At 42.9% G+C, this 25,002-nt stretch overlaps 1 protein-coding gene across 4 annotated transcripts in view; it reads left to right on the top strand.

Moving 5' to 3' along the window:
- Nucleotides 1-25,002, top strand: part of DENND1A (DENN domain containing 1A) — a 458,345-nt gene that overhangs the window by 275,840 nt on the left and 157,503 nt on the right. For all 4 annotated transcript variants that reach the window (XM_072125842.1, XM_072125843.1, XM_072125844.1 and 1 more), the window contains exon 12: nt 13,443-13,544. In XM_072125842.1, coding sequence (XP_071981943.1) covers nt 13,443-13,544 — 102 coding nt within the window. The remainder of the gene's footprint in view (nt 1-13,442; nt 13,545-25,002) is intronic.

Raw genomic sequence — 25,002 nt, 5'->3', positions numbered from 1 at the left:
TCTCATTTACAACTTATTACACTATAATAAGACATTCAAAAAAGTGATGATAAAAAAAATATATAATTGAGGTTACATCAATGAATGAATTTCCTGGCAGTGGAAACCGGGGGATGTGTAGTATTTTTCCGTTGTCACTCGTTTGGCTCTCCTTGGCTCTCTCATTTGTTTTTTTTTTTTCTTCCTTATACATTTTTGAAATATTTACATAATTTACAATCATACATTATGGGGAAATTAAAACATTTTTCTGAGAGTTTACAAGAAACAAAAAATTATCAATATCAATAAAATATAATGAAGGAAAATCTGCTGAATTCCCAGATCTGCTGAATTCAGCGTTATAGCTATATTGGTCCACAGCAGTCATTTTCTAACGTTACATCGAATGTGGGCCTTACCTCCAAAAGACCATGAATGCAAACATTTCATGTAAAGTTCCTTGACTGTTTCTGATCAGACGCTACCCTCAATTTTTTATTTAAATCTGCTTTCTCTTCCTCTTTTGTATTTGTGCTTCAGCACAGCATTACAAAAGTGTATCCCCTGAGGAAGCCCGTATTGCGGGCGATACGCGTGGGGCATTCCTACCTCTTCTCCCCCAGGACCCAGATCATTGGTAATATTACTTTACAACATTTTCTTGACTTATGCACTTTATTTATTTGTCCACTTGCACTTTAGTTGCTAATTGTTTTGATGGCACATCTTGCACTTTAGCTACCATGCAGTACTTTGTGTAACTCGACATATTCTCATGTACAAGAACTTTTATTATCATGATATATTCTTTTGTTGTAAAACCATGAATTTTGGTGATACCTGTATATATACCTGGGGGTCCTGAGTCTTTTACCCACTTCTAGGGTATTTTAAGTGTTTTTATCATGTATTGTGAACTTGAATAAAATTTATATTTATCTTGCAAATTACATCTGTCTTCCTTTTGTAAAATGTATATATTACACAATTACACATAAAAATGGTCGTAAATAACCAGGGGATAAAGCAGCTCAAAAACAGTAAAGTGCTAAGCATTATAACTTTTATTCACTGTTCTCTATGCTTTCTCATAATTGGCTAGCACGATGTTTGTCCAAAATGTTAAACCACTTTTGCCTAAACAAGTATGTATTGTTCTTATGGAAATAAATACCTTTGTCATTTGGCTGCCGTCTCACCCTCACCCCGATGTGCGTTTCGCTTGTTGCTTCCACCATCTTTTCTGCCTGCTGGGAGGACAGTGTCATAACTGTATTATTGCCTGTGTATTCTTAGTAGGATGGATTTACCAGCGATATAACTAACTAGCGTATTGAGGTTCACACAGTGAACATCCTGAGATATCACAAAGACTTGACTTAATGTATCAGTGGGAATTTCCAAACTATGGCCCCCACAGAAGAAATCCACACCTCATTGGAATAGCCAGGTGCTACAGTATGGACCCTCAACCTCCAAATATAATGAAATTAAGAAATAATACTAAACTTAATTTCAATTCCTACTTATAACATCACAATACAACGCAAGTAAGATCAACGGACCCAAATAATTATACCCACCACCCCTGGTATATAGGCGTGCCTACACAGTACTGTTGTGCATCACCACAATGTAGCTATAATCATTTTGCAAGTAGAAAGCAAAATACACAAAAAGGGAGGAGACACAGTGCAACAATCACAAATATATAAATGCCAACTTGTGGGGTACAACACATAAATACTGCCAGTTATATTATCACATTTTAGCTGTCTTAATGCATCACAGCCATGTACATAGTCAAGTTATTTAACCCCTTAAGGACGGAGGGTTTTTCGCCTCATTTCTCGCTCTCCAACTTCAAAAATCCATAACTTTTTCATTTTTCCGTGTACAGACCTGTGTGAGGGCTTATTTTGTGCGTAACAAATTTTACTTTCCCGTAATGTTATTTATTTTAACATGCCGTGCACCGCGAAGCTGAAAAAAAATTCCAAATGTGGAAAAATTGAAAAAAAACCGCACGTGCGTCACGTTCTTGTGGGCTCAGTTTTTACGACTTTCACTCTTCGCTCCAAATAACACGCCTACTTTATTCTTTGGTTCGGTGCGATCGCGGTGATACCAAATTTATATAGGTTTTATTGTGTTTTAATACATTTTCAAAAATTAAACGAATGTGTACAAAAAAGAAAAAAAATTTTTTGCCATCTTCTGACGCTAATAACTTTTTCATACTACGGAAATGTGTGAGGGGTCATTTTTTGCGAAATGAGGCGACGTTTTCATTGCTACCATTTTGAGGTCTGTGCGACATTTTGATCATTTTTTATTTCATTTTTTATGTTATGTAAAAAGGTGTAAAAGTCGCATTTCGGACATTTGGGCGCCATTTCCCACCTCGGAGGTCACCGCCGGCCGTAACCGTTTTTATATTTTGATAGATCGGGCATTTTGGGACGCGGCGATACCTAATATGTCTGTGATTTTTACTGTTTGTTATGTTTTATATCCGTTCTAGGGAAAGGGGGGTGATTTGAACTTTTAATATTTTATTAATTTTTTTTATTTTTTAAACTTTTTTTTTTCTTTTTTTTTTCACTATCTTTTAGACCATCTAGGGTACATTAACCCTAGATGGTCAGATCGCTGCTACCATATACTGCAATACTTCTGTATTGCAATATATGGCATTTTTGCAGCACATTCATTACAATGAGCCACTGGCTCATTGTAACGAATCTGCAGCTGCCAGATAGCCTCGTGTCAAAAGAAGACACGAGGCTACCATGGCAACCGATCGCCGCCCCCCGATGACGTTCGGGGGCGTGGCTATCGAAAAAAAGATGGCGGCGCCCGAGCGCCGGCGTCTTTTAAACGCCGCCAGCGACTTTGCCGGCGGCGTTTAGGGGGTTAATAGCCGCGAACGGTGCAAGCACCGACCGCGGTTATTAGCGGTGGGGGTTTTGAGCAAAATGCAAAAACCCCCACCTCTGTATGAAGAGGACTCAGCCCGTGAGCCCTCTTCATACATCCCTTATACCTCTGCGCCGTAGAGCTACGGCGCAGAGCGTTAAGGGGTTAAACAAAATCTTCAAAACAAATATACAGCCGGTCCCATACTTAAGAACACCGGACTTACAGACGACCCCTAGTTACAAACAGGCCACTAGATGTTGCTAATTTACTAAATGTTAGCCTTGGGCTACAATAATCAGCTGTAACAGTTATCACAGGTGTCTGCAATGAAGCTTTATTGTTAATCCTGGTTCTTATGACAATCCAACATTTTTAAAATACAATTGTCACAATTGAGACAAAAAAAAAATTGTCTGGAGTTATAATGATAAAATATACTGTTCTGACTTGCATACAAATTCAACTTAAGAACAAACCTACAGAACCTAGACTGCCTGTATTTTACTATCAGTCCATGTGAATTTTTTTTCCTGAAGACATGGAGTCGTCATGTATCCACAAATTTTTTTTTAAGTTTTTTTTTCTCACTAATCTCATTTGCCCTATAGTCAGTGTATCACATGGTAATGACAAGTTCGCCTAATATACATGCTACATTGTATATGCCAAGTAAACACATATTAATAACTAGTTTGTCATGGAGACCAGGTTATGGTATAATTGTGTCTGCTTCATTCTTGAGAAGACAACAGGTTCATAGGGATATGACATAAACTACTAGTGTAGGTACCTAAGGCACACTATGGCCTTCATTACTCCCATTAAACCATTGTTTTCCCTTATGACATGCTGTGAGGGTGTGCTGTAATGTGTAGCATCATATTTTAGAACCCTGGGGTTTATACTCTATAACAAGTCCATATTTGCTGGGCAGTGTTACACCTGTAAGGGTCAGTCACTTATAATCCATTATGCTTTATTTCCTTAGATGTATTAGATGTGTTCCATTGTATTGATAGATATGTTCTTGATATAGGAGAATGCATGTAATTGTATGTAGGGTAGTTAGTGGAAGTATAGTATAAAGATCCATCTAGTTATTGAGCATATACAGTACATAAGAATACAAATATAATGTATTAAATTCTTGGTTTGCCTGTAAGTGATGTTATTGTGAGGTATCTAGGTATCATAACAGCATAGCCGTGAAGTGGTAGACCAGCATAGCCGTGAAGTGGTAGACCGGCATTGCCGTGATGTGGTAGACCGGCATTGCCGTGATGTGGTAGACCGGCATAGCCGTGAAGTGGTAGACCGGCATAGCCGTGAAGTGGTAGACCGGCATAGCCGTGAAGTGGTAGACCGGCATAGCCGTGAAGTGGTAGACCGGCATAGCCGTGAAGTGGTAGACCGGCATAGCCGTGAAGTGGTAGACCGGCATAGCCGTGAAGTGGTAGACCGGCATAGCCGTGAAGTGGTAGACCGGCATAGCCGTGAAGTGGTAGACCGGCATAGCCGTGAAGTGGTAGACCGGCATAGCCGTGAAGTGGTAGACCGGCATAGCCGTGAAGTGGTAGACCGGCATAGCCGTGAAGTGGTAGACCGGCATAGCCGTGAAGTGGTAGACCGGCATAGCCGTGAAGTGGTAGACCGGCATAGCCGTGAAGTGGTAGACCGGCATAGCCGTGAAGTGGTAGACCGGCATAGCCGTGATGTGGTAGACCGGCATAGCCGTGATGTGGTAGACCGGCATAGCCGTGATGTGGTAGACCGGCATAGCCGTGATGTGGTAGACCGGCATAGCCGTGATGTGGTAGACCGGCATTGCCGTGATGTGGTAGACCGGCATAGCCGTGCAAGCCAAAAGACTAGCATCACAATGAGCCGAAACCATGTGAGATGTAAATAATCTTTTCCTTCAGAAAGTTTACTAAAAGGACACAAGCATTGGAATATTCATGAGATGGGTTTCCATGGTGGTCAAGCAGATTATATGAGGTTATTTTTCAAGGCTTGAGCTTGGTTGATTATCTTCAACAAAGAGTAATAAGGTTACAAGGGTAATATAGCTTAGAAGAGCTTTGTAAACTATTGTCTAAGGATGAATTCACATTTTGTTTTGTCCCTCTGTCGTAAGTATTCTTCAGGAGGTTTTCTGATATGTCCTTATGACACAGCCATACATTGGGTACTGAAAGTATTCAGACCCCTTTACATTTTTCTTTTTTTTGTTCATGAGTGTACATTAATATGTACAACCCCCCCCCCTGAAAATTAGATACTTGCTAATTTATTGAACAAGAAAAACTGAAATATCACAGCCCCTTGGCTCAGTGTTGAGTAGAAGCAGCTTTGGCTGGGCCAGTCAGGGATGGTCACAGAGTTGTTCTGAAGCCACTGCTTCGTTATTTTAGCTGTGTGCTTAGGGTCATTGTCTTGTTGGAAGGTGAGCCTTTGGCCTGCTCGGAGGTGATGAGCAGTGCCTGGTGCACTGTGAGCTGTGAGGTCTTGTATAGATTGTGTGTGCCTTTCCTAATCAAGTCCAATCAGTTTAATTAAACACAGCTGGACTCCAATGAAGGAGTAGAACCATCTCAAGGAGGATCAGAAGGAAATGAACAGCATGTGATTTAAATATTAGTGTGTCACAGCAAAGGGTCTGAAAACTTATGACCATGTGATATTTCAGTTATTTCTGTTTAATAAATTAGCAAAAATATCTACATTTCTTTTTTGTGAAGATGTGGTGCAGCATGCACATTAATGAGCAAAAAAAAAAAAACTTTTTAGATCTTACCAATTGGCTGCAATGAATCAGAGTGAAAAAATTAAAAGGGGTCTGAATACTTTCCGTACCCTCTGTATGTACTTGGGATATATCGCTTGGTGCCTCCTGCAACCTCCTGAATGCAGGAGGAGAAGTGATCAGTCAGTGATTGGCTGTTGCCGATACTCGGAGTGTCCACTTGGTGTGGACAGTGACATCACATGGGTCCTCCCTCATTCTGAGTGTTGGCAGTGGGGATATGCAGCGCTGCTGCATCCATCCCAAATTGAGGGTCAGACTGCCGGGACCCTACCCCGATAACGACAAAGGCACCCCCAGCTATCTAGTCGAGAATGCATCCTGCGACTCCATTTAATAGCATGAGAGTGTCGGACGCTGCAGAGTATTCTGCTGCTCCATCAGTCAGTGAGCACGGGACCTCTGTTCTCGAGATAACTTGGGGTCCTGTTCTCATCCCATCAGCTTATTAGCCACTACCCCATGGACTAGCAAACTTGATACACCCCCTTTAATAAAAGTTGTTTTGACTGGATGGACTAGTTGCAAAAGCGGCCATGATTTCATCTATCAAACATATGTAGTAGTTTTGTCAGCTGTACATCCTGCTTTTGCCTGTAGATTTTAGGTGGGTGTATATGTTGTTTTTATATGATACATAAAATTTCTATAAGCGTAATGGTCCCTTATCCACATTCAGTCACTATTTCTCAGTAGTGTACTTTTCTCTTCCAAACACGTAGACAGATCCATTCTCTCCTCTTTTATCTTGTTTAATTTCTTGCCTGCTTTCTGTAAATTGAGAGAATTGCTTCCCACAATACATAATTAATCTAGTCAGCTATCCATTAAGTGCTGTGCTCGGCAGAGCAGCGTCTGTCACAGCGGATAAGAGTTATATCATCTGTTACAGGTCGCCAGGTCCCCTGAGTTACCTGTGGTATCCCATTAAAATCCGTGGACAGCAGCGTGCCCTGCTTTTCTTCTTCAATTTTCCTATCACCAGAGCCATTTGTCTTCATATAAAAGATCTGTATTTAACAATCCATAAAGCAACTTCAAAGAAAAATAAAGCGGCTCGAGCGGCATTGCGCCATTAGGAGAAATAATGGAACATGCTAAGGACGCCGGTGATCAGGGTTTAGGTTGTACTATAGTATAGTAATGTATTAACCCCCCACAGGACATATATGCCTTGTACATGTGATTTAGGCACTAGGTGCATTTTATAGATTCCATAATTGGTCTCGGTTTATTACCGCTCTTAATATAAAAGAAATATATGGCACGGATTAACTAAAGTCTACCTGCTGTGAATTTATGTTCTGTCACAATTTTAAGAGAGAGAAAAGTGATACTTTCTAGATAGTTCTTAATCATAGATGGTCAATGCATTGTCTTTTTACGTGGGACATATGCAGAGGTTATACTCATCTTTTGCTTGTGTCTTTGTTCCCCTTCATAGGAGCAGAACAGTTAAAAAGAGAAGGCAAAGAGATTTTTACAACTTCCATTTAGTTCCATTGTAGCTGCATTAATTCCAATATACTGAGATCCGGTAGGTAGACCGGGGCCCAAGCCATCTAAGGGGCCCTTGGTCACCCAAAAACCCAAATCAATTACATTTTATACCCTTCACCCATGAAATCTTTGTACATCTGTTCCTGCTCTCAATACACATGTACATAAGAAGCATTTCAGGACCTTTAAACCTTACTAACGTGTGAGGGACTGATATCCGGCCCAAGTTTTTGGAGAGATATTGGTCCCCATAGAAGCCTATGGCGCCCGGCCACGGTGCGATGGATAAACATGTGTCTTGCTGTACAATCCACGGGAAAAAGATAGGGTATGCTCCATCTTTTCTCAAATGGTGTTAACTTATCTTTTCCCATATGTACGGCCGGCACCATCCCTCACCACGGAGAGGGACTGGGTGAGCAGCACACGGCTGTATGCTAGAAAGAGGCCTTAATAATGAGGAAATCTGAGTGGACTGTGTATAATATATAGGCAGGGAGTGCACTTTCCCATGAGGCTTGTGATGGCTATTTGTTTGTGGAGGAAATCTTTGGTTTTATCACTCAGTTGGTGGCAGCTGCTTGTGATCAGGATCCCCCAGTCACCTGTCTATGATCCAGGATACTACTAGAGAAGGTTGGTGGGGAGGTGGCGGAAGAGCAGAGGATTCACACAGGGGGAGAGCAGGAGCCCACCTGCTGTGCGGGGATCAAAGGGTTGGAAGGTCAAAGGGCAGATTAGACTTAACCTCGTCTGTCTGCTCAATTGCTTTTTCAGATAGTAAATCTGAATGGGTTTTCATTAAGTCCTCCCCCACTTTGTTGTGGGCTATGAAGTTATGATAACTTTTTTTTTAATCCCCATAGCTTTTCCTGCTTCTGCAAAACATCTTGACCCATCCACGTCCCCCTTTTAGTGCTCCCCTGATGCTCAAGTCTGTTTCACATCTTATTGTATGTTCTCTGGTTCTTACATGGACATAGAGCCACACTTGGTAAATGGTTACAGACGCCTGATGGCCCAAAATTGTCCGACAGATCCATTTCACTACATCAAAAAATATATTTAATCCAATTCAAATCAAGCCCAGAGGGCAGGAGCTTATGTAACAAAACGCTTGCGGTCAGGATATGCAATACATATTTTGCATTGTTTACTAGATAAACACTTGTTGCTCATACCTGATCGCAAGCGTTTTTTTTGCTGTAAACACATCTGTGATTGGATCAAGCGCCTCCCCACTGCTTGAATTGTATCTCAAAATGCAATTCAAACATAACGGGGCAGATTTACTTACCCCGCCCATTCGCGATCCAGCGGCGCGTTCTCTGCACAGGATTCGGGTCCGGACGGGATTTATGAAGGTAGTTCCTCCGCCGTCCACTAGGTGGCGCTGCTGCGCTGAAAATCATCCGAACGCACCGGAATACACCGAGCTGGACCAGGTGAAGGTAAGCGCTTCCCAAGCGACACATTTTCGGTTTTTAAATGCGGCGGTTTTTCCGAATACGTCGGGTTTTCGGTCGGCCATGCCCCCCGATTTCCGTCGCGCGCATGCCAGCGTCGATGTGCCACAATCCAATCACGTGCGCCAAAATCCCGGGGCAATTCGGGTACAAACGGCGCAAATCGGAAATATTCGGGTAACACGTCGGGAAAACGCGAATCGGGCCCTTAGTAAATGACCCCCAACATGTTAACAAACCCTAATACTGGTCATTAGGTGTAAGATTCAGAATCTGATAGTATCAATACTGAAAAGTATAGCAATATTCAGTTATTACTCTTTTATGGCCTTTATTCCATTTAAGTGTTATAGCTAGGACACAAATAAATTTAGGAATCTTCTTTCCCACCAATGTCCAATCAAAGCAGATGGATTATGATGAAGAAAACTTCATCAATCTGCTTTATGTAGCCGCTTTCCGTGCCAGAAGCCACGCACGGGGCATCGTTGTTATACACTTTAGATGCCTCATCCATGCCATACTGCTTAAAAATTTAAAAATAGAGAAAAAAATAACTAAAATAGAGCTGCTTTTTCTACAACACATATAAAGTGAAACAAAGGTGCATTAAGGATTCTCATCTTTAAAGGAAATCAGGAAATCAGGGACACTTATTATGGATCCAGGCAATGTGACAGTTGTAAATCAACTTTTAAACTCATGCTAATGTACCAGAAGGGCTTTCGGGGATGTGATCCACGCCGCTCAGTGCTACTGATTTCTAGGTTGTTACACTGTGCACGAGCACTTCCTCCCTCCCACTGTGTGCTGAAGCTTCCTTTGCTGCAGTGAGATTACATCACGCAGAGATGGAGGGTGGGACAATGCAACATCCTGTAAATCTGCAGCTCTGAGAGGCTCTGGTAACTCCCCAGAGCCCTTCCTTCTTATATATTTGAAAGTTGGTTTTAGAAGTTAAGAAGTCATGGATAACAAATAGAAGATGATTTCTACAGTCACGGTGCCTGGATCTATTAATAAGGATGGAGCCCAGGCACCATAGCCGCCTACAGTGGACATATATCCGGCCGGACGTATATACATCCCCCCGAACGTTCGTGTGAATACACCCTAAGTGCCCCTGGTTTATCACGCTGAATGTTAGATTTCCTTTTAAGTTTCATAAAATGTTATCAATGAAAACTACAAATTGTCCCTCAAAAACAACTCTTAGAATAGTGCCGTACAAAGTAATATAATAAAAGTGCGTCAATAAATGACAATACAAGGACTACAACTAATATTGGTGACCTATCCCAAGGAGCGCTGTCTTACTTTCCCCATACACAGAACGGGGGGAATTTATTAACGGACTTGCGCCACAATTCCGGCGGTTCTGCGCCCAAAAAAAGTGTGAAAAGCCTTACACCACATTTATCAAGGCTTTTAAGACCCGTTTTTAGCCATTTTTTACGACGTGTCCGACTGAGGGGGCGTGTCCTTCAGAAAAGGGGCGGGGCTTGGTCTAAAAAGGGCTTATTTGGGTGTTCCGTGCGCCAAAAATTGTGACGCAGAGATTAGACCACTTTAAAGTAGGTCTAAACTGGAAACCAACAGTCTTATCCTGCACCAGAATCATTAACACAGTGATAAATCTGGCGCAGAAAATGACTAGGGTTTTCCTCCACTAAACGGATGGAACCTGGGACACATTGATTAATCCCCCCCAATGCCTGGACAAGCGGCACCACAAATCTCAGCATCCAAAGGTTATTTTATTTTCTTTCCAGTCTAGTGATTATTTAGAGACCTAGAAGTCGAGAATAATTGCACTGTATATTTTGTATAAAATGGTTTTGATGGGATTGTGGTTTGTTTCATCACAAAATAAACCAAAAGTAATCAACAGCTGAAGTCTATTATGTGTGTCTTCTCATAGCTCTTTGTCTGCTCTATTGCACTATGTTATGTTCATTACTTGCAATGGGATTGGCGCAGTGATGGAAATGCACATATCTGTGTACTGGTCACTTGTAAGGAGATCATAAAGATTATAGGGGGGGTCATATATAAGATTTTCTATAAGGTCTGCCCTAGTCTTTGTTGAACTCTTATCTCCTTCCTGATATCTGCTGTGTCTTGTTCCTTTCCCTTATGTATGTGCATGTGACTGACCAGGTGGAGGGTTTTTCCATCTGTAGCATTAACATGCACTTGGAGGCTCCTTTATAAACTTTTCTCTGTGCATTATTAGATATTTAAGGAAACACATGCAACCGGAGATGCCTTAAGAAACATCCTGAAGGTCTCTTGGAATCTGTGCTCTGGTTTCAGGTTCTTCTGCGAGTTTCCCTATGAGACGGCGAGCGGAGTATCGCTTACCTCTCGCTTCCTTTAGATTAAAGCATTTACTCCTTTTAACCTCAACTTTAGGGAATTGAGCAAGTGAGATATACGTCCACTCCCTGCGCCCATGTAGAGATCACAGGGGGATCACATGGACTCATTCTCATCCCATTTCTACTGTCTTGTGGTTTTTCTTTTGGACTTCTGTTTTGTTTTGCTTTGTTACCCTGTTTAATATTCCTTAGTTTTCATATCCTTTTATAATATAGAAATGCTGGGTTTTATAAAAACAATCCTCCCTGGTAACCACCTTATCACAGTGCATCCAGATTCGGGAACTAAAGTGATTGGCTGGAAGATCCTGTATCCTACTATTAAATAGCCAATCCTTCCAGTGAGTAGCCCACAGGGATTGGCCAAGGACCTTATCGTAGGTGCTCTCCTTATTGTGCATCATAGCTTCAGATTTTATGGCTTTCTACCTTTTTTGTGTTAATATTGTTGGGGTTATATGTTGTTACATATACAAGGCTGCGTTACTTTAGAAACAACACCATTGTGATGGGTAGGATATAGAGGCTTCATCCTGTAGCCTAGGGGTTTCCTGTTTTTTTTCTGTTTTTTTTTTAATCCCATTAAAAGGGATAATCCACAACATTTCTAAATGTATTATTATTATTTTTTTACTGATATAAATTTTAGCCCAAAGTTTTGAGGGTCTTTGCTCTAAATCACCTTTATCAATCATCCATCAATAGCAACCACACAGGGGTGTAACTACAGCAGCTGCTATGGGGCCCGCAGTGTCAGGGGGCCCTGGCATCTGACCTGACACACTAAAGAGTGTAGGATGTGTACTATTATATACACAATATGCTGATTTGTACAGCATAATATGTATAAAAAATTGCACATCTTCCACAGTAGTAAACATAAAGTGGCAGCTCAGATGAGAAATGTTGGGGAAGCGGAAGTGTACAGCAGAACAGAGGGAGTAGGGATCACTCTTCTGTACTTTCTGCTATCTACTTCCTCAATGTGGTCATCAGCTATTGTGACCGATATGTGTAAGTGTATAAATGTATATATAATTGCATAAGTGTATAAATGTGTGAGTATACAAATATGTATATTTTCTGATGGACTAGCGGTGCCTCATTCAGATGTTTGTTATGGTGCCCTGCCTCTCCTAGTTACTCCCATGCAATCACAGTTGGCTGTACATGAAGGTCCTGCACATAAGCGCACCATGAAGGTCCTGCACATAAGCGCACCGTGAAGGTCCTGCACGTAAGCGCACCGTGATGGTCTTGCACGTAAGCGCACCGTGATGGTCCTGCACGTAAGCGCACCATGATGGTCCTGCACGTATGCGCACCATGATGGTCCTGCACGTAAGCGCACCATGATGGTCCTGCATGTAAGCGCACCGTGATGGTCCTGCACGTAAGCGCACCGTGATGGTCCTGCACGTAAGCGCACCGTGATGGTCCTGCACGTAAGCGCACCATGATGGTCCTGCTCGTAAGCGCACCATGATGGTCCTGCTCGTAAGCGCACCATGATGGTCCTGCACGTAAGCGCACCATGATGGTCCTGCACGTAAGCGCACCATGATGGTCCTGCACATAGACGCACCATCTCCTCGCTTTGATACATTTCCTGATATGAAATGCACATTTTGTTTGGCTATAAATGACTCTTCTGTGAATGTCTCCCAATGTAACGTATGAAATGTATTATCCTCTGACTTTGAACATAAAGAAACGTCTTATCTCACAATATTTATATCACGTTATATTAACCGCCTCGGCGATATTGTAATATGGAAGTGATTCCAGGAAGACATAAATCTGTCTCCTGACACTTTGTACAGCGGATCCTGGTACAAGGTGCTGGGATCTCTCCATCACTTGTGTTAATAAAAGAGAATGAGATGAAGATTATTATTCTGCTTTCTGTGTCTTCTATTGGGGCCTCCAATACCCCCCTGTACAAGATTCTGTTGCTCCTTTCTGCCCTTCATAAGGATCAAATTTTTGTTTCAAAGTTTCCACTGGGAAATAAAGTTTTACACAAATATTAAATAACCGTTCACGTTAATCAATTTTTTTAGGTCTTTAGGTTTTTCATTTGAGATGAAACTATGGTTTTGTTGCGTTGATCTTCAAATTTGGTTCTTTCCATATGCTGCAGAAGATGGGGAATTACTTGTACCTAATAGTCGGTTTAAAAAGCTTATTGGGGTTACCCTAGCCGCTGTAGCAGAAAGAAGGGGTTCCAAGTGATGAAACACTGTATATGAAGCCAATACACTGTGATAGACCATATAAGATGCTTGTACCGATATCTGATTTCTTCAGATTTCTACTGCATAGACATATTTGCGCAATGGGTTCTTATAGAAGTTTCAATTCATTTTTCGGTTTTGCTTTCAGAAAGTGAAAGGCATGAGCCTGGAAGACGTGGTGCTTCTCAACGTAGACACAAACACTTTGGAGAGTCCCTTCGACGACCTTCAGAATCTGCCGAGTGAAGTGGTCAGTACTGAGTCCCTTTATGTTTATCATGAAGTTATATCCATGTTTTCGTTTATTTCAGAGAAAAGAACAACTTGTATAAAATACGAGAAAACTGTGAAAACATTGCTTATTCTCGCATCTATCACATTTTAAAAGTAGAAACGAGAAAACCTAAAATAGAGCAAGTACTAGACATTTGACTTACAAGCTGAAAATATACCATTGATACGTCGGGTCGGTCTGTAAACTCATGAATGTTCTAATTATAGATCTTAATTCATTTAATTGAAGGCGAAATTCAAGCTTGTGGCTGTACATACACCCCCATAGGCCCACGGAGCAATACAGTGCCGCACCCGTGTGGCACCTTACCACTCCATACACGGGGAAAAGATAGAACATGTCCTATATTTCCTGTGTGCACGGCCCTGCATCTCTAAGAAGAGGAGAAGGGGTCACCCCTCCTCATCTCCAGTGCCAGACGTGGCATGCCAATGTAGCCTTAGATGCTGCAAGCAATAGAGACCACAAAATCCCTTCCCTTTGGCCATGTCCGTCCCATATTACTTGGTAAACTTAGTGGACATATATGTTGTACTATAACGTCCAAGAATTTGCATTACTAACCCCACTCTGTTAGTTCCCTGCAATGTATTCGGGTGGGTGTTGCCCATTCTTTGTCTCCCTACATTTCCCTACATAATAGTACAATAAGGGGATCTTCTTGGCAACTGTTAGTGTTGTGATGGAATAAAGTGGTTTATACTATACAGTGATACCAATAAAAAATATAGCGCACCCACAAACTAGCCCTGAAATAGCGCTCAAAAAAAGCAGAGGTAATAACAAATGGTTGTCCAAAAAGTATTTACTATTAAAAAAAAAAAAGAAAAAAAAAAAAAGAAAGAGAAAAAGACATAGGAAAATGGACATAAATGTACAAACTAGCAGAATAACGGTAAGAGTAAGTAAGAAATAGTGCTCTTTCCTCTTATCAATAAAGTTCTGAATGTCAAAATTTGACATTGAAAAAAAATAATCACCATGTCCCATGTCACTCTAGCTGGTGAGCAAAATACTGCTTGGCCCCACATCGATCACAAGCGTACGGGACCTATCTGCAATCCGGGAGTCCTGTTCTCACTATTGGGTGGAGCGGCGAGTTGAGTATGTGTCCTGCGGCTCTGTTCATTAGTAGGGGAGTGTTCGGGTCCAGCGTCTGGCTGTCTCTGGTACTTACTTAGACAGGGAATGGGAGTCCGGGGGATTACCAAGCGCTTTGCTTGGTAATTTCTCATTTTAATGAATGCAGCAGCAGGATCGCTGTTCAGTTTATTTTTATTATGAATAGACAACAGAGAGTAACCAATAAATGACAAAATTCACCCGTCTGCGTTTCCAGTTTAGGCCACTGCTCCAAAAGTGGCTGCTATGGGAATAAACCTAGCAGAAGCTACTACCAGCCACTATCAGCTGTTAACATATTGTATTATATAAATAAATATAATAATAAACTTGACAAAAGGATTTTTAAAAATATGCAAGTGAGCCTCAGGGTCTCCAGTGTCACAGACATTCCTTCTGGCTCCATCTGCCCTTATGCCCGCCTCCATTCTCATGCCAGAGAGTTAGTCACAGATGACGGAGCCAGAAGAGGCTTATGTGACACACACAGGAGCCCCTGAGGGTCATTTTGCATATTTCTAAAAGTAATTTTTCATCAAAAATAAGCCATTAACAGCTAAATGAAGAATGGATCCTGTTTCAGCGGACACACACCAGCAATATGTAAGTGTGCTTTGGTTACAACCACTAAATCCAAGCAGTAGATTACCTTTAAAAGAGATAGAGGTCCTTCATTACACATCTGTTATTTATAGCGGAAAAAATAATAATAATCATTCTTTATTTATATAGCGCACACAGATTATGCAGCACTGCACAGAGCTTGCCAAATCGTTCCCTGTCCCTAATGGGGCTCACAATCTAAACAACCTACCAGTATGTTTTGGAGGATCCGGAGGAAACCCACGCAAACACAGCGAGAACATACAAACTCTTTGCAGATGTTGATCTGGGTGGGACTTGAACCCAGGACTCCAGCGCTGCAAGGCAAAAGTGCTACACACTCAGTCACCGTGCCATTAATAAAAGGAACAGGACCTGCCAAACGCAGATGTGTGAAGTAAAGAATACACATCTATTAAGTGTATAAAGGACACCAGATAACGCAGGATCACTATTTTGTCAATAGGTGATGAGAACTGCTCTCCTTCCACCACTTACTTCACAGTGACCTCTATCACAGAGCATGCCCACATCCATCTCCTATAGATGCCGATTAGTCATTTTAGGACTTATTTTCTCCATGTTCTGACTTTGAGACAAATTGCTACATCAACTCCGGTTAAAAAAAAAAAAAAGAGTGAGTTTTAAAAAATATTGTCGAACATTAAAGACTCAAACTGATGATTCACTCCCTTTAAGAGCTCGAAATGGAACGTTCCCCCCCGAGAAGCCCAACGAACCAAAATAACATTTTCCTTTATATTTGAGCAATGTGCAAAATGCACTTAAATAATAAATGTTATACCGCGATTTCCCCAGTAATGATAAGGCAGGGATCGTTGTGCTCACAATTTGATTTTAATAAACGGGAAATAAAGATAAAAAAAAATGAAAAAAAAATTCAGCTGAAATCCCTAAAATACGCCAGCATAGCAGAAGACACGGCAATGCCTGAGTGTTTAAGGCTTGAACTCTCTTTCTATATAATTTATGCTTTATTAATGAAAAGTTTGCCGGTTGCGCTGCTTCGTTTTTTTTTTTTTCCACTTTCCATAATAAATATTTATAATTCTTGCATATTATATGTAGTAGTCATAGACGCAGAAGGGCACTTCTTGCTGTCCTGTTATTCCACTGTTCTTTTCTATTCAAGGCCTTTTCTTCTCGCCCAATTTCCCAAGCAAATTGTTGTAGAATAACTCAATATTCATCATGTTCCTGCATATTCTTATTGTGCTCCGAGACCGGCCGTTGCTTTATTCAATTCCTAATGTTCCTCCGGCAAATGGGCCGAGTGATGCTGTTGGTTAAATGCTTTTCATTTGCTAAGACAAAGTTGGAACAATTTTGCTTGCGGTTGTATCGATGCCACCTGCTACTGAAGTACTCTTAATTAATAGATCAAAGCTCGGGTACATGGGCTGCCGAATATACAGACCGGGGAAGGTAACAGCTCTTTGATCTGTAACACGCTGTGTTTGGGGGTGGAAGGTTTTTTTTTTTCTATACTCATCGACCGTTCCAAATGAATTTATCTTTACGCAAAGTGGCGCTACTTATTATTTATATTTATGTAACCCCTTCTTATTCCTTTTTGTTTCTCAGAAATTGTACAGCGCAGTTGTAAGGTGGAAAAATATTAATTGAGTCCTAAATCCGTAAATACAGAAAATAGGACCTTTCACATCTTCCTTTTAAAGGATATCTACCATTTGAATTCAAGCATTATGAACCAAACGTATCTTGAGAATGCTGTAGTGACACGGATGCAGATACATATTTTGTTTAATCCCTGAGTTGAGTGGTTTTGCTGAAAAAAACAATTATGACCTTGACCTTGGGAAAGCTGGATGCATATTACACATTGAACTTTCTGAACAGTCAAGACAGGACTAATCAACCTGAGCTGGATCACTCATACACAGCAGCTGTGGGATGGTGCAGTGATTGATTATTCTGTCTGGCAGATGCAGTGCATAACTGTGTCACAGGTGCACACCCGTGCCCCTCTCCGTTGTGGCGCTGCCCCCCTGGCCCCGGGATCATACTCGCCTCTCCACACTACTGCTCCCGTCCGGTCTGGTCCGAGCGCACGTCCCCGCACCCTAGGGCGCGTGCGCGTTGGCACTCCAGGATTTAAGGGGCTAGCGCCCCGCTAATTGCACTACCACTTCCGGGTTTTCCTTAAAGGCTGACTGTTCCCAGATTTCCCTGCCGGATCTTTGAGCTCACAGCCTAAGAGAAAGCTCCCTGGTTTTGATCCCTGCATTACTGTACCTGCCTGCCTTGATCTCCTGTTGTCATTCTTGGACCTGACCTCCGACCTCTGCATCTCTTCTGCGTGCCCTGACTTTGTGCCTTTTTCTGTTCTGCATCCTTGGCTGCCACCGCAGGCTCTATAAGTTTTGCTCCATTAATTATAACGCAGCTGGAATTTGTTCTTTAGCACCCATTGTTTCCAGGCAATCAGTGCCACTTTGACACCCTGTATACTATTTTATACTGTATACTAATTTGTCGCTCAATAGTCAGGTGGGTGGTCCTCATGTGTCTGCTCTATCCCATATCAGTGTGATATTAAAATATAATGGGAGGGGGTAGAAACATAAAAAATGTTTGGGTGTGGTAAGGGTCTTGTAATAATGTTTTTTTTTTTCTATGAATATTGATTTGTTATCGTGTTTGAAGAATAAAAAGAGTTTGGGGAACAAAAAGATACGAATGACAAGAGCTTTACAATGAATGGGGATGTAGTTATGTGACTATATTATGATGCTTTGCTACATTGCAGTAGTCACTGTAGAAAACAGAGAAGCTCTTATGCCACAATCTCTATTACACCCAGCAACAAGCAGGGTATATTAGAAAAGAATTATATGGGCAATAATTTTCAGAACACTAGGAACATTTCGGTATTTTGTGTGACCAATCGGACTCCCTAGAAGGAGTAAGATTTTCTGGGGGAAAAAAAAAGTAAAATTCACATTTTATACTGCTGATTTGCAAAACAAGTGGTGCTGGGGCCAGAAGCTGGAGTAAGGCAAGTTTTTTTATATTGTGCCAAACCTAGGCTTTTTCAAAATTCTTAGTAAACTCTTTAAAGAAAATTTACCATCAAAACCCAGCATGATAAACAAGGGACACTTACTCATAAACCCAGGCACCATGACTACTGCTGTGGTAAACTTCTTAAATGTGTTATCCTTAGCCGCCTCCTTTCCAAAATCATCTTTTAAATTTTTTAAAGACTCTGAGTTGCTCTGGTGAGTGTTTGCAGAGCCCCTCAGTGATGTCTTTTCACTGGTTGTTACAATGAGCAGAGTGGGTTTCCCCTCCCCCTGCACTTCCTGCTGCTACTAGATTACACAGGAGGAGAGAGCCGAGGTATGGATCAAGGGGAGGGGGAGACATGCACTGCTCATTGTAACATGTAACATGGCTGTAAAACTGCAGTGTTGAGGGGCTCTGGAAACACCCACCAGAGTCCCTCAGGATCATTAGCATAATTATAAAAGTTGATGTTAGAAGGAAGGAGGCTATGGATAACAAGTATAAGAAGATTAGCACAATCACAGTGTTGGGATCTATGAGTAAGTGGCCCTGGTTTATCATGAAGGATTTGGATGGTAGATTTCCTTTAAATATAAACCATATTCTTAAAGGGACAATCCCTTTAAAGGATATGTGCACTGAGGCTACCTTTTTTCATTGACCCAGGGTTTTCAAAATGAATTTTTTTTTATCCTAACATTTTGCAACTTCAGGTCCAATGCAGAAGGTTTTACAATCTTTACAGACTCCAAATAAACCCTATTGCACAAAGTAGTGGATAGACAGGGAGCATGGCTGTAGTTTGGTTGTAGTCTGTTACCATGGAGATTCAGTGGCCTGTATCTGATTACTAGATACAAAATGTTAGTAAATATTGAGCCAAGTTTAACCCCTAGGCGCACCACGGGCTACATGCTAAGCGCACCGGGACGTAGTATAACGTCCAGCTTCTGGGACCGGCTCACGAACGGAGCCGGTACCAGAAGCAGCGGCTGTCAGCTGTCTATCACAGCTGACACCGTGCTGTAACACCCGCGATCGGAGCCGACTCCGACCGCGGGTGTTAACCCCTTACACGCCGCGGTCACGCATGACCGCAGCGTGTAAGGGTGTTCCTGCTGTGGATCGGATTCCCCGTGCCGCTTACCAGGGGATTCGATCCTCTTCTGGGCAGCCCCGAAGTCTGCCATGTGCTCCGGGGCTGCCCGATATCCCTGCCAGTCAGATCCCTTCCGCGTCTGACTGTAAAGTGTCTGAGCATGCGCCTGCATGATCTTTTGTTTTATTAAATTTACGCTTACACTTTGAGTTTTTTTTCTTGTTTAGTTGGTTTTATTTTTACATTCATTTGGCAATCCAAGCGCTAAATGGAGCCTGTAACTTTACAGTTTTATATTCTGTATTTAGAATATCCATCTTATTACATTTCATTACCCTCCTGTATTGTTCTTTCTACCTATATATATATAAATCAACCTTGCAGTTTGGTGTTACTCAATAGAAATTTAGCCATTGATATTGGGTTTTATGGAGACAGAACTGTACAGTGTGAAGCCGTGTGATGACTAAATGTTTGTGATCTTATTATTAAATTATAAGGGGGGGGGGGGGGATACGGATCAGATGCCGCACTGCAAACAGTTTAGGCTTTTATGTTTCTGTAGGGGAAAAAATAAAGAAATCAATTCTTGCTGATAACAGCCCCTCTCGCTGCTCCCTTTACAACCTGTTTGCTGTTCCATGTGCTGTTAGAAGGTGCAGAGGTCTTGGAAGGTTTGTGTAGCCCCCTGTGAAGAGCAGTTCTTGTTACTCCTCTAGGGAACAGTTGCAGCCGCAGGATAATGGGATAACTGTCTGCAACCTTAATTTGATTTAGAAGAGGAAGTGATTGCCCTCTAAGATAGACACATGGACCCGCATCATACTGGGACTGGTCCGCGTTCTTAGTATTTTATGTTCTTGCTATTTTAGTTTTTTTTTATGTTATGTCCCCCCCTTCCTTATTGTTATATTAAATACTAGTTGCTTGGTCACACATTGCAACGCCCGGGTCTTTCCCTGCTGGGAGATCTTACTGTTCCCCCCAAGCACAGCAGGATTGGCGACCATTAAACCTCTTAACATATTGTCCTTTAAAAAAAAGTAGAATGTGCATTAGCATAGAAAAATAAACTGCATCCGAAGAAAAGGCAAGATTTAATCTTTTATTTATCACCCAGGCTGCCAAAATAGCTACATTTCCTCCCAGGCCGTTAACAAGATTTAAGGATTAATAGAGACAAGAAAGTAGCTCTCCATTTACTTAATGGTGAAATATGAGCCGCTTGTCTGAGATTTTAGGCTTTTTACAAGAGCCGAAGAAAAATAAGCTTTCGCTCGTATTGTTTTGTAGGACTGAATCAAGACAAGAGCATTCTCATTTTCATTGCATGCCCCCTATTTACATGCTGTCAAATGTATGCCTTTATATGCAGGTTATTATGTTTTATCATAACTAGGAGTCCAGGGGGTGAATCCACAAATGTATGTGTCCGATGTGTTCGAGTGATGTGCTCTTTGATTTTGTTCAGCTTAGTTGGTCTGATTCTTATTGCTAGCTAGATGTGTTCAAGACTGTGGGCATTATTTGAACACCACTTGTCTATACTTAAAGAGAACCCGTCATGCAAAATAACCCCCCTAAACTAAATATATTTTCATAAACTGCTATTAGAGAGCATTGCCTCTATCCCTTCATTGTCCCTCTACATGCCTGTAAACCTAAGCAATGAGGTCCTAAAGCTGTATGCAAATGACCTGTGAAATGTCCAATGAAGCATTAGCATATTCAAGCTGTCCACTCTATTCATGAGTGGGAGGCGCAGCCACACCCCCAGTGCTTGACTGACAGCCTGTATAATGATGTGAGGCTGTATAATGATGTGCTTCCTGGTGCTGGCGCCCCCTGCAGCCTGTGTGTGTATAGGAGAGATACAGCAGCTCCATGCAGCAGCCATGTTACAGCAGAACATGTCAGATTCATGTGTAGCTGATGTCTGTGTCTCTCACCTGTATATTAGGAGGATGCAGCATGTCAGCAGATGCAGCACACACACTAGCCATGCTTTACTATACATTACACACAGACATGAGCAGGGGGAGGAGAGGGGAGGGGGAACAGGGGTGACATCACTGCCTCTGACCATGTGACCAGCCTCATTTACATAATAAAGAATAGATGATTTTACAATGAATAATGTATGAAATAACTAGATAAAGGCTGGGATGGGATCCTTGTGAGCTGCTCCAACAGGTAGAGGTGACAGGACAAGTGGCAGAGACCTGATGACAGGTGTCCTTTAAGATACCTCTTATATATAGAATACGCAGGGCTGGCGTTAAGGGGCGGCAAACTGGGCATATGCTCAGGACCCCCTGCATGTGGATTTTTGTGGGTAGAGGATGAATGCTAAGGTGAAGATGCTTATCATATATCTCCTGTCTATATATCTATCATCTGTCTAGTTATCTATCTCCTATAATTTATATATCTATATATTCTCTATATATCTATAATTTATCTATTTATCGGTCTATCTAACCATTTATCTATCTAGCTTTTTGTCTATTTATCTATATATCTTCTATCTACCTATCTATTACATATCCATCTATCAATCAATCTTCTATCTCCTACTCTATCTTATATCATCTATCTAGTTATTTATATAAAATCTACTTTATATTTATGCATCTTTAAATCTACCATCTATCTATGTCATCTTTCATATTTATCTTCTATCATCATACATATAATCCTCATACAGTCCAATATTACAGATTGTCTTCCCATACTACTGTGTGTAACTACAAAGTGTTATTATTGTGTAGGGCTAAAGGAGCCTCTTACTGACTGTGACTGGTCATAAAATAGTTTTATTTTGGGGCCCCACTTTTAGTTTTGCCAAGGGCTCCACTTTGTCTAAAACCGTCCCTGAGAATAGGCTAAGGCTATGGTCAGTATATGGACAGGGGGCATCCTCTACACCAGGGGTAGGGAACCTACGGCTCGGGAGCCACATGTGGTTCTTTGTTGGCTGCATCTGACTCTCAGACAGATCTTTAATAAATAGTGATGGCTACTGTGTGACTGATCACTGGACAGAGGCAGCGATGTTACTGCTGTGGCTACCTATCTACTGGGGGTATGTGCTGGGGCTACCTCTATACTGGGAGGCATGTACTGTGACTACCGATCTCCTGGGAAGCATGTGGTGTGGCTATCTATCTACTTGGGGGCATGTGCTGTTGCTACCTATTTATTGGAGGCATGTGCTGTGGCTACCTATTTACATGGGAGTATGTGCTGTGGCTACCTATTTACTGGGAGTATGTGCTGTGGCTACCCATCTACTGGGAGTTTGTGCTGTGGCTACCTATCTACCGCTGTGAGAGATGGTCAGAAAACAAAATAGGCAAGTCTAAAATCTTAAATTTAATATAGCTGAATTGCTGTGCTTGTATTTTGATGATTTCTCTTTTTTTTTAACAATATGTTCAGCTTTCTGGTTAATTGTGATGGTATTGCTGTATTACTGTAACTACTAAACAGCTCATCTAAGTGTCAAGAAGTATCTACTTTTTTACAGCACTGCCCTTTTAAGGCAACCATAAGGCTGATGTTGCCCCCGGTGAAAATGAGTTTGACACCCCTGGTGTAGAGGATGCCCCCTGTCTATGGTGATGGTAGAACTGCCTCTCCTCTAGGTGTAGAGGATGTCCCCTGTCTATGGTGATGGTCGAACCACCTCTCCTCTAGGTGTAGAGAATGCCCCCTGTCTATGGTGATGGTAGAAGGAGGAGAGGCAGTTCTACCATCACCATAGACAGGGGGCATCCTCTACACCAGGGGTGTCAAACTCATTTTCACCGGGGCAACATCAGCCAGAAAGCTGAACATATTGTTAAAAAAAAAGAGAAATCATCAAAATACAAGCACAGCAATTCAGCTATATTAAATTTAAGATTTTAGACTTGCCTATTTTGTTTTCTGACCATCTCTCACAGCGGTAGCCCAGTAGCCATCTCTCACAGGGTTAGCCATCTCTCACAGGGTTAGCCATCTCTCACAGGGTTAGCCATCTCTCACAGGGTTAGCCATCTCTCACAGGGTTAGCCTAGTAGCCACCTCTCACAGGGTTAGCCTAGTAGCCATCTCTCACAGGGTTAGCCTAGTAGCCATCTCTCACAGGGTTAGCCTAGTAGCCATCTCTCACAGGGGTAGCCTAGTAGCCATCTCTCACAGGGGTAGCCTAGTAGCCATCTCTCACAGGGGTAGCCTAGTAGCCATCTCTCACAGGGGTAGCCCAGTAGCCATCTCTCACAGGGGTAGCCCAGTAGCCATCTCTCACAGGGGTAGCCCAGTAGCCATCTCTCACAGGGGCAGCCCAGTGGCCATCTCTCACAGGGGCAGCCCAGTGGCCATCTCTCACAGGGGCAGCCCAGTGGCCATCTCTCACAGGGGCAGCCCAGTGGCCATCTCTCACAGGGGCAGCCCAGTGGCCATCTCTCACAGGGGCAGCCCAGTGGCCATCTCTCACAGGGGCAGCCCAGTGGCCGTCTCTCACAGGGGCAGCCCAGTGGCCGTCTCTCACAGGGGCAGCCCAGTAGCCGTCTCTCACAGGGGCAGCCCAGTAGCCATCTCTCACAGGGGCAGCCCAGTAGCCATCTCTCACAGGGGCAGCCCAGTAGCCATCTCTCACAGGGGCAGCCCAGTAGCCATCTCTCACAGGGGCAGCCCAGTGGCCATCTCTCACAGGGGCAGCCCAGTGGCCATCTCTCACAGGGGCAGCCCAGTGGCCATCTCTCACAGGGGCAGCCCAGTAGCCATCTCTCACAGGGGCAGCCCAGTAGCCATCTCTCACAGGGGCAGCCCAGTAGCCATCTCTCACAGGGGCAGCCCTGTAGCCATCTCTCACAGGGGCAGCCCTGTAGCCATCTCTCACAGGGGCAGCCCAGTAGCCATCTCTCACAGGGGCAGCCCAGTAGCCATCTCTCACAGGGGCAGCCCAGTAGCCATCTCCCACAGGGGCAGCCCAGTAGCCATCTCTCACAGGGGCAGCCATCTCTCACAGGGGTAGCCTAGTAGCCACCTCTCACAGGGGTAGCCTAGTAGCGACCTCTCACAGGGTTAGCCTAGTAGCCATCTCTCACAGGGGTAGCCTAGTAGCCATCTCTCACAGGGGTAGCCCAGTAGCCATCTCTCACAGGGGTAGCCCAGTAGCCATCTCTCACAGGGGTAGCCCAGTAGCCATCTCTCACAGGGGCAGCCCAGTAGCCATCTCTCACAGGGGCAGCCCTGTAGCCATCTCTCACAGGGGCAGCCCTGTAGCCATCTCTCACAGGGGCAGCCCTGTAGCCATCTCTCACAGGGGCAGCCCTGTAGCCATCTCTCACAGGGGCAGCCCAGTAGCCATCTCTCACAGGGGCAGCCCAGTAGCCATCTCTCACAGGGGCAGCCCAGTAGCCATCTCTCACAGGGGCAGCCCAGTAGCCATCTCTCACAGGGGCAGCCCAGTAGCCATCTCTCACAGGGGCAGCCCAGTAGCCATCTCTCACAGGGGCAGCCCAGTAGCCATCTCTCACAGGGGCAGCCCAG

The sequence above is a fragment of the Engystomops pustulosus genome, chromosome 9, assembly GCF_040894005.1.
Source record: "Engystomops pustulosus chromosome 9, aEngPut4.maternal, whole genome shotgun sequence".
In the NCBI taxonomy this organism is placed as follows: domain Eukaryota; kingdom Metazoa; phylum Chordata; class Amphibia; order Anura; family Leptodactylidae; genus Engystomops; species Engystomops pustulosus.
Note: the sequence above shows the minus strand (reverse complement) of the source record. Positions and strands in the feature narration are given on the sequence as shown.